This window comes from Mauremys reevesii, linkage group 3 (genome assembly GCF_016161935.1).
Source record: "Mauremys reevesii isolate NIE-2019 linkage group 3, ASM1616193v1, whole genome shotgun sequence".
NCBI lineage: Eukaryota > Metazoa > Chordata > Testudines > Geoemydidae > Mauremys > Mauremys reevesii.
In genome coordinates, this window is record NC_052625.1 from 99743755 (window position 1) to 99755021 (window position 11267).

The 11267-nt window shown below is 40.6% G+C and overlaps 1 protein-coding gene across 4 annotated transcripts in view; it reads right to left on the minus strand.

Moving 5' to 3' along the window:
• Window positions 1-7530, minus strand: part of UST (uronyl 2-sulfotransferase) — a 276031-nt gene extending 268501 nt beyond the window's left edge. For all 4 annotated transcript variants that reach the window (XM_039532953.1, XM_039532954.1, XM_039532955.1 and 1 more), the window contains exon 1: window positions 6725-7530. In XM_039532953.1, coding sequence (XP_039388887.1) covers window positions 6725-6980 — 256 coding nt within the window. In that variant the 5' untranslated portion in view covers window positions 6981-7530. The remainder of the gene's footprint in view (window positions 1-6724) is intronic.
• Between the last annotated feature and the right edge of the window lie 3737 nt (window positions 7531-11267).

Genomic DNA, 11267 nt, shown 5'->3' on the forward strand with positions numbered 1-11267 from the left:
TGTATCATATTATAATTTTAAGCTTTATTTTTACAAGTGGAGAATTTGTGAACGATAAGCAAGTAATTAATGTATGGAAAACAACATTCCTACACAGCCTTAAAAAAGAAGCTATTTGAGATGAGGTGCATTTGCTTTTTTTCCCCCTCAAAACTCATCTTAACTTTGAGAGGTTGCTAAAATTAATTAAATTTCAGACACATTCTAGTTAAACAAAATACCTTCATGTTCTCAGCACAAAACAATGCGCAAGGAAGCAGAAAGTAAATTAAGAAAAATATCAGGTACAGATTTTTGACTATGGATCTTCCCCCCCCCCCCCCAAGGCTTTGTGCTAAAGTTTTTAGATTTTCAGATTCTACACACACAGGAATTAATGAATGTATGGTAATCTTTGTAATAAATCCTTAAAATCATTTTAAAAATCAAATCATTTCAAAACCACAAAAGAACTACCATCCATTATGAGAGTGAAGAAAGTTCTTGAAATAGAAAAAGTTTTAATTCAATTGTCTTGTTAACTACTTAGTAAAATCAACATTTCTACAAAGTTGGTTCAATTAAACACACAAACAAAAACACACACACCACACACAAACCTATATCCACAATCAGTAGTGTGAGAGTTACACAAAAGCATATTTCATCTGTACCTAAGATCTTCTCACTGATGCATTCATCTTTTTTGTTTAAAAAAAAAAAGCACTTAGAATCTCATTTTTCAATTACGTATCATTATTCTGCTTCAATGTAAGAACAGAGCAGATAAACAAGCACATACATTTATTATACAGATAGCTCCTTAAAGGTAACCGTCAGACCAGTTAGTTCGTCCCCCTCATTTGAGGTCTCTTCCCGACACTTGGGTCTTGGAAGGTTGAAAGTTCTGGACAATAATTAGACGTACACTTATATGATATGATCCAAAACAAAACGGGTGGGTTACATTTTTGCCATACCAACTCTGACACTGTCCCTTTAAAAAGGAAAAAAAAAGACGACTTTCTTCCCTCCTCTAACAAATAGATGACCATAACAGAGAAACACAGGAATGAGAAATATGTTCCCCCCGCCCATTAATGTCTATAATGAAGAATGGATGGGACTTTTATTGGTAGAGTCTTAAAGGGACATGCCAACTCAAAATAACTTCAGTCTGAAAATTGTATACTTTCCATTGTAATAAAGAACATGTAATATTGCCACAGAAATGGAAAAGACTGAAAAAGCTGGAGAAAATATTTTTCCTCTACTTTGTTTATTTTGTGCATTTCACAGCACTTTTACTGTTTTACTAGATAGCATGTGAAAGACATACAAAAGGGAAAACTGTAAGGGGAAAGAAACATTTTTTAAAGCTAGGAAGGATGACAGGCAGGTATAGTACAGACTGTCATTATTACTGAGACATTATTAAAACTAGGGTCGTCAAGCGCTTAAATAAAACAACAAGATTAATCTCACGCTTAAAAAATGAATCGTGATTAATCGTGTGCTTAATCACGCTGTTAAATAGAATACTATTTATTTAAATATTTTTGGATGTTTTCTACATTTTTCAAATATATTGATTTAAATTACAACATAACGTGTACAATGCTCACTTTATTTTTATTACAAATATTGTGCTATAAAAGCAATAGTATTTTTCAATTCACCTAATACACGTACTGTAGTGCAAGCTCTATCATGAAAGTTGAACTTACAAATGTAGAATTATGTATAAAAATAACTGCATTCAAAAATAAAACAAAGTCCACTCAGTCCTACTTCTTGTTCAGTCACTCAGACAAAAAGTTAGTTTACATTTGCAGGAGATAAGGCTGCCCCTTCTTGTCTACAATGTCACCTAAAAGTGAGAACAGGTGTTCACATGGCACTGTTGTAGCCGTCGTCGCAAGATATGTTACATGCCAGATATGTTAAAGATTCCTATGTCCCTTCATGCTTCAACCACCATTCCAAGGGACATGCATGTATGCTTATGATGGGTTCTGCTCGATAGCACTCCAAAACAGTGAAGACTCAATGCATTTTCATTATCTTCAGATGCCACAAGCAAACTGTTGATTTTCTTTTTTGGTGGCTTGGGTTCTGTAGTCTCCACATAGGAGTGTTGCTCTTTTAAGACTTCTGAAAGCATGTTCCACACCTCATCCCCCTCAGATTTTGGAAGCACTTCAGATTCTTAAACCTTGCATCAAGTGATGTATTTGTCTTTAGAAATCTCACATTGGTACCTTCTTTGCATTTTGTCAAATCTGTAGCGAAAGCGTTCTTAAAACGAACATGTGCTGGGTCATCATCCGAGACTAGCTATTATAACATGAAATATATTGCAGAATGCGAGTAAAACAGAGCAGGAGACATACTATTCTTCCCCAAGGAGTTCAATCACAAATTTAATTAATGCATTCTTTTTTTAAACGAGCGCCATCAGCATGGAAGCACGTCCTCTGGAATGGTGGCCGAAGCATGAAGGGGAATATGAATCTTTAGCATATCTGGGACGTAAATACCTTGCAATGCCAGCTACAAAAGTGCCATGCGAACACCTATTCTCACTTTCAGGTGACATTGTAAACAAGAAGCCAGCAGCATTATCTCCCATAAACATAAACAAACTTGTTTGTCTTAGCGATTGGCTGAACAAGAAGTAGGACTGAGTGGACTTGTAGGACTTATTTTGTTTTCGAGTGCAGTTATGTAAAAAAATAAGTCTACATTTGTGAGTTGCACTTTCAAGATAAGGAGATTGCATTAGAGTATTGTATGAGGTGATCTGAAAAATACTATTCCTTTTATCATTTTTACAGTACAAATATTTGTAATAAATATAAAATGACCACTGTACACTTCATATTCCCTGTTGTAATGAAATCAATATATTTGAAAATGTACAAAAACATCCAAAATATTTAATACATTTCAATTGGTATTCCATTGTTTAACAGTGCAATTCAAACTGCGATTGATCGCGATTAATTTTTTAATCGCAATTAATTTTGAATCACATGCGATTAATCAGCCCTAATTAAAATATATTAAATGTTTTCAGTAAAGTACAAAAAGTAAAATTAAAAAGACATTGTCAAGAATTTTTAGTTAGAATTTTTCTTCTCCAATGTCTGTTCGCTTTTAGAGAAGTAAGACATAGCTCTTCTTTTATCATCAACTATGTTCTTTTCAATTTGGCAAGAGACAGGTTTTTTTTCCCCCAGGTGTTTTTATTTTAAAAACTTTAAATTTACAGAGTACACCTCTCATGTTAAAATAGCATCAAACCCCATCAGCATGGCTCTACAAATATTATTAGACTGCTGCTGAAGAACCAGCTTTTAGAAATGGGAAGGCTGGGGATGGCAAGCTTTAGCAGGCCCAACAACAATAGTGGCTATTTTAAATTTATGGTGGAATGAAAAGTGTGAGCAAGAGAGAATTTAGTGCTTGTTAAAAGGAGCTAGACTGGCCTTCCTGGACACTGAAGTGCTTTGGTTAACCAGCCACAGGAGGTTCACAGAATAGGAAGCCTCCATATGCAATCAGATCCTTGGTCTCTCCCTTGAGACTGCCAACAGGAATGCCAGTTAGTGCCACCAGAGATAGCAGTTTCAGTAACGTGATTAAAATTTGTGTACTGCAAACAATACTGAGCCCACAACAGTACTTATTTCATATTGGCCATTAAACAGTTAATCCTATGGCAATAACAACCACTCGAAACAGCTAAGGTAGATATGATATTTCACGTGCTATATGAACATTCTGTAGGCAATATGAACATTCCATAGGCAAACGCATGCAAAGGGGAATAATTTAACACAAAAATACTGCAGCTCCAAGGAAAAAGAGCCCAAGCATTTTCCCCAAAATTCACAGGACTAACCAGAATTTAGGAGATCTAATCTCCCCACCACCAGGGGATCCTCCTCACTCACATTAAGGAACTCTAGTTGATGCTCTCTAAATCTAAGTCCCCTCCTCCTCTTTGTCTATGGCAACATGACAGAATCAGCAATTACACTGCCCTACTGCTGTAGCTGTAAAGTCACGTCACACAAGTTGTGATTCACTATTTTTTTTTTACTTGAGTTTTATCCCAGTGGAGTCACACTGACATAAAACTGGAATCAGACCTAGAACGTAAAACAGGAGTTAATGCTAGCTTTCCAGTTTTCCCTTTTGAGTTGATTCAAGTATGGGGTTGACAGCTCCACATCCACCATGCTCTGCCCATTTTTTCCACATAGCCTTGCAAATATTTTGTAGAAGTGGAAAGATAGCTATGCAAAGAGGAACTATCACATACTCTCTCCCTCAGGAAGACATCACATCTTTTTTTCAAATGTATTTTCTCCCCTCTGTGTACAGTTCAATAAGGGAAAGGAAAGCATATGGCCAAAAATGGCAAGAAATTTTGCCATAAAAAAGTTTAATGGCCATTGGCAAACTTAATATTTTTTTAAATAGGCAAATAAATAGCACATCTTGACATTTAAAAAAAAAAATGATTTGGTCAGGCCTAAGACCAAACAAAACCTGATCAGGCCCATTCCCAGCCTCTACCCTCCCATTTCTCTGAATACACACCTGCCTGCTGCCTCTTCAGTCTCACTTTCAGTTTCAATTTCTGGTAGGCTGTACTGCTTGCAAACACTCTTGCAGAGCCTGAGGAAAAGCCTGCCCATGAGCTCCCCCCAGAGTAGTGCAACTGATCAAGAAAACAACAACACTATGCAAAACACTGTCAAATGCACCAAGTAAACAAATACAAAACCTAGAGAAACCCATGTTTGTCCCCTATTCCTTTTCTGTTCTAGTAGCTTTAGTTGTTTCCTCTAATAAATGATTGGTACAACATTTTCAGATTGGAAATGTAGTTTGAAAATTGATTGTGTCCCTTTATCTTGATTTTGGGTGTGAGCAGTCCCACTGACATCACCAAGACCACATGAAATTGTTTGCATGCCTACCCGCACAATCAAAGCCTTAGTGATGTTAAAATGTGGGCCTGAAAACTTTTCAGTTTTAGTCAGATCATTTCTATTTTAATTTAGTCTCAAAGAGCAACGTGTTAGCTTTCTCATCAACTCTTGTATTTTAGTTTTAAAGTGAATATGGTCCTCCGGCGGGCAAATCAATGGCTCTTTCTACAATGCTTAGTTTATATGAATAATTCCAGACATCTTTAATAAGGGACAAAGATCAAATCAGCAACATACTAACAAGAGAAACACTTATGGTAAAAATCATTAATGTATTTTTTATACTTCATTCTTCACAAAAGTGTTTTAGACAAAGATCTGCAAATTTCAAAAATGCTTAAATAAGCTTGGCAATGTAATGGCCAAACTGCTAAGGAACATTACAGTCAAGGATAAAAGAAGCTTTGAACCTAAAATCTCACTCAAAGTTCAGAAACAGACAAATCTATTCCATCATGAATAAACAGAATATTAAATTTATTCAGATACCTGTTCATTCCTGTCTCCTCTACAATGTAAAACAACTCCTAGTATTTCTGTACTACAAATATGAAAATATATGACTTGTTATACCTGAACTTCCACATTTTATATCCTGAGGGCAATAACTGTAGTTTTCACTTGCAATTCCAAGTTCTAATCTAAATTAGTAGTGGAGATATAGATTTATAAACCCTTTCTCCATACAAGTTTTAAAAGGACAGACAAAAGGCCATCATAGGCCTTAATTTAGTTTAAGATTTTAGAAACAGTCTCCAGTGCACTGTCCTCTACTTTTTGACAAAGCTCTACTTTCTCAGCAAGTTGGTTCTGATCATCCTTTTCCCTACTCCCTGCTTTTTAAACACATACTCATAGGTATTTACAAAAAGCACTCCTCACCAGTAGCACAGTTGTGTGTAAACAGAGCTTCTCATTTGGGAACTATACCAATACATCACTGCTTCTTATACAAACTCCGAATATAAAATCCTGCACATTTACTTCCAAAATTCTTCACAAAACTTCTTTTCCTTCCACTCATCAACCCAAAAGTCTATTTTTCTAGGGAATCACCTCTTTAACTCAGGAAGCCAGAGGCTTAGCCTCACCCTCTGTGCTTCCCCTAGCCACATAGTTGAGAGAGGTTCACATTCCTTGCGAGAAACATTCAGCCTGAATGAACACCATTAGGAATACGGATTAGGAAGGTGCAGTCCTTGAGCCTAAGGAAATCCGGGGTCAAGACACTCTCGAGAAAGGAGCCTCTCTTTTTTGAAGGGTTTAACAAAAGTGAAAAATATCTTCGCAAGCCCGGTTATTCAAGGACTAGAGAATTAAACTAGCCAGGCCTGGATCAGCATCGCAGCTCTGCACCTCAGTGGACGCCGCTAGATTTTCCAGCTGGGACCAATTTCTGATCCCTTGGGGCTCTGGCGAGCGACGAAGCCCTGCGGGAGCCAAGCCTGGCACAGCGTGTGCGCTGGGCCACTTGCTCCTTGCTCAGCCTGGCTCTCCGCGCGCACCCCCTGGGCTCAGCAGTGCCCCGCGATGCTTGTCCGGCCGGCTGAGCAGCAGGGCATCCATCCTCCGCTGCCCCTACCGCCGCCACGGAGGGGATGCACGTCAAGGCAGCAGGAGCTGCAACAAGTCCCCGCGGTGAGTGGGGCTGAGCCTATCAGGCATGCGAGCTTCCCAGCCCTGGGGAGGGGGCTCCCCACGCAGCATTCACCCCCCTCTCTCCCGCCAGCCGCCCTTACCTAGATAGTGCCTCAGGTCCAGCAGAAAGTGCGGGGGTCCCCCGTTGAGCTGGTAGAAGAGGGAGCCCAGGCAGAAGAGCAGCAGGGCGGCCATGCAGAAGCCGTAGTCGCGGAGCGAGAGGAAAGGCAGCAGCGAGAGGGGCCGCCGCCTCCTCCAGGCACCCCCCTGCCCAGGCCCCCCTCCAGCTGAAGGGGCCACATGGGGCCGGGGCTCCTGGCAGCCCCTGCTGCTGTGCTGCTGCTGCTGCTTCTTCATCGTCCCCGCCGCCGCCCCCTGCTCACACAGCCCGCCGGGGACAGCGCATCCTCCATCCGCCTGCCCCGCTCCGCCCGCCTGGGGGGAAAGTTAGCGGGAGCTCAGGCGAGCTGCCCCCTCCCCATGGCCGGCTGCCCCGAGCCCGGCTCGGAGCGCGAGTCCCGGGCGCCGCCGCGGAGTCCGGCTAGGCGGAGGAGGCGGCGGCGGCCACCATCCTCCTACCCCCTTACGAGCTCTTCTCTCCTCCTCCGCCCCGCCGCCGCTCTCTCCCCGGTGTCCGGTTACAGCCCAGGCACCGCGGGCTGCCGGCTCCAACTCGCAGCGAAGTTGTCTGCGCCCCCGAGCCCGCTCCTCGCCAGCCACCTTCTGCAGCTCTGCGCTGGCTCGCTCGCTCCCTCCTTCCCCAGCCGCGCCGGGAGCCTGCTGCTTCCGCACCAGCGACCCCTAGGGGCTCTGCCGCCCACTCCCGCTCGCTGAATTGCGCTCAGGGGTGGGGTAAAGCCAGGGCAATCCAGCTGCAATGAAGCTCCCACCACTAGAGGCCCTGTCTCTGTTCCCCAACCTACCAGCTGGCTCCTCTAACCTTCTGCTCCTTCCAACACTGATTCCCCTGACGTTTACGTCCTCAGCTTGTCCCAATCCCCGCTGCCTCCCAAACCCTTCTTATGTTCCCAGCTTGCAACCCGACTTCCTTGCTCTCTCTGCCTTGCCTCCAAGGTAGCACTAGCACTTGATGGCCCCACCTTTTCCAATGTCCCGTGCCTCCCCCTGCTCTGACTCTCCCCGGGATATCTTCAGCAGGGCCATAGTTAGTACTTTAATTCCTAGTTTCTAACATCTGAAACCTTTTGTGCTTTGGATTTCATTAAAGGTAAAATGGGAAGCAGGATCAACAACAACTGTGGCTTTGTTTTTCTGCTGCTTTGTGATCACCATCACCTTGTTTGGCCTGGGTGGCATATCCAGACCTCACCTCAATCTCTGGGGGAGGCCTTGGGCAAGATCATCAGAGGGCCTGATTAAGGCTAGCACACAATGCTGCAGCAGTCCTACTTTCCACTTGAGGGGAATAGGCTGATTTTTAGGCCTGGTGAACACTGAAAAGTCTTACTAATAGAACTATTCTGGTTAGGGGTGTGATTTTGTTTTTAAACTAATGTAGTTATATTAGTGCAAAGGCAATTTATAGTTAGTCTCTTTGCTGTACAGGAATAGCTATACTAGTATAAAGTACATTTTTACCAACATAACTTCATCCTCACTAGGAGAGGTAGACCCACTTTTACTACAATGACATAGTTAAAGCATTACTACTTTCTAGTGTAGACATGCTTTGTCCTTATCTATATTAGAATTAGTATCCCATTTATATCAGCTGTCATCCATGTTGCAGCTGCACTTGTGGTAGCAAAGATGCAAGTACTAATAGAAAGTTGCAAGGTCATGATTAATTGAAGCCTCAGCATCTGGAACTATGGAATTACATGAGAATCTCAGTTTTCAGTTTTGTTTTGTTTTTTAAATGCAAGTTTCTAGCCACCATTGTTTCAGGAAAAATTGGGAAAATGTGAAACAATCAGAAAACAAAACAAATTATCCCATTATTATTTTATTTGAGCCTCTCATGATTTTCAAATGCTTGGAACTGCCAGTACTTCTGTGTAGACAAGGCTCAGATGTTTTTGCCACCTATGGTGAAAACCTTGTAAAAACACTTGAGCTTTGTCTGTACTATTGGCTTAGTACTGTTCCTGGTAGCTGCTTAAATATAGGAACTAATTTTGCTAGTGCAGACAAGACCATAGAGCCTGATCGTACAAACACATAACAGGTGATGGGATTACTTACTTGAGTAAAATTAATCACACCCTTAATTATTTGCAGGATAATACCCTTTCGATAGCGTGGATAGAAAGATCTCAATTCAAGTTACAGACTGGTGGTATGTAAATGTTCACGTTCTCCAAAGATTTCACACAAAACATGCAGCAAAGAGAAAGAAACAAACACCTATATTTCTTATGAAATAAAAAATACCAAAATAATAGTTTTAAAACAGCAAGGCAAAGCTACCACACTGAGCTAGTGCTGATACATCAAGATAGTAAAGGGCAATCCCCTTTTTGGCTTAGCAGTTCACCTTAAACAGAAATGTTGCTTGATTTAAATCTGATATAGTTACAACCTTCATTTTATGTTAAAGACATTGTTTACTTTTTTAAATAATAATGAATTATCAGTCAAACTTGATTTTAGTATTATGTTTTTACAGCTTCCTACTGTTTACCACCTTTAGCTCATAAGTGTGTTTTGTCTTTTTTACTACTTAAATATGTAAAAAGTGATTTAAGATTAATAGAAAGTAAATACAGTTAGAGTGCTATTTTATTACTAGTGTATTGTATTACAAATGAGAAACTGATATGCACTTACATTGAAAAAGTGAAAAAATGTGTGCTTTGAGAAGATAGTGACACGACAACATCTGTAAGGTGAACCAATAAATCTTTATTTTTCTAGATGCAAAGAATGTCTTTGATCTCTAAAAAAAGCTCTTGAAAAAGGTGAAAATACAGACACATCCCAGGGAAGAGATTTAAATAGGAATACTCTATGGATGAGGAAGTTCTTTCCTAAATCCTAAGAAGCAACAGGTAAAAATTCCCTGGACAGACAAAAGAAATAGAAATCTGTTAACGAAACATAAAAACAAATATTTTTAGATGTATACATTAACTAAAATAAATTCTTTCATGTGCAAACTTTTAAAAACCAGCATGTGATCACATAATTAAAAAGATTATCATAATGCATATTCACAAGAGGTAAAACTAAGGTTGCACAGGCAATCTTAATTCTGGCATTTCCTAACTTTTGAGTGCTTGGCTTTGCAACCTTGACATTCTTCTAACATAGTGTTTACTTTTTAATGTAATGTACTAGATTTTTAAAATATCATATAGAACCATATTGACAACCACGTGTCATCAGTCAGATTGTAGCCTTTAGATCCATTGCCACCTGAGCTAATGGAGTAGATAGTAGTAGTAAGTTGTCATTCTCCCCGTGGGCCAGCGCTAGAGGAGGATGGGACACTTTATCAGTGGGTTTCACAAATATTTGCTAACAGAAAAAGAAAAGTGAGATTCCAAAATCTTTGGTTCCATATCATCTGGAGGGAGTGTACTCTAGTGGGCACAGACCCTCTACCCAGGACCCCTTCTGTCCTCTCCAGCCTTCCCTATCACAATACTATCTTTTTGTGAGAGTAGAAAGTTGGCAACACTACCTGTAACCCAAGCTCTTTCTTTTGCTCTACTTCCTACTCCCTGATTCAGCTCTTGTCCCTTGGCATTTCACTTAGGCTGCATCCTCCTCTATGTTGCCTGTGCTCCAGCAGGTAGAGCATCAACAGCACAGAAGAGGCAGTCTCCCTGGCCTGGACCTTGCTCAGTGCAGAAAGAATCTTTGAAGAATTGAGCCGCCAGACTCTGCTGTCAATGTGCAATCAGAGCTTTTGGAAAGATTTATGACTTGGCCCAGTTAAGCAGTTTTTCCACAGGAAAGGCAAGGGGCACATTCCTAACACCAGATGACACCCCTGCCAAAATATTATTCCCTGCACCAATGCATGGCAAGACTAGAGCTTCTCAATGAAACAGCTATGAGATTTTTTTTTTTTAACCTGGGCAAAACAATGTATTTTTACCTAATCTCTTTCTCAGAAATAGCTGAACAAATTTTTGCTGAAGTTTTCTAAATACATTTAGCCTTAGGCAGACACCCAGCCCCAGCATGGAAAACTTCAGCCAAATTGTTAAATTTTGGCTAAGTTATAATCAACTGAAAACAGGGCCTTATGATGGGATGTGTTGGGTAACCTTAACAACAGGTGACACCAGCAGCTCCTATAATATTCTGAATGTTTGAGACCAACTTTTCAAAGGATGTTAGGTGCCTCAAGTTTTTGTGTCCAATTTTAGACAACTGGATTCCATTTTTCCAGAGTGTTGAGCACCCACATCTCCAACTGAAGTAAATGGGGTCACAAGTGCCCAGCACCACTGAAATTCAGGCCAAAGGTGCCTCAAGATGAACAGCCAGATGTGGTGACACTAAACGTCAGTGGTCACTTTTAAAAATTGGAGCCATTTACTGGTGTAGCCTGTGATGTGTAGTTTAGGTGCTACTTGGGGCTTTCAAAGAGACTATTAAAACATGTTATATGGAGTGGATCCTTTTTATGATCAACTTTTAGGATACATTTTTCCTGCTAAATGTCCAGCA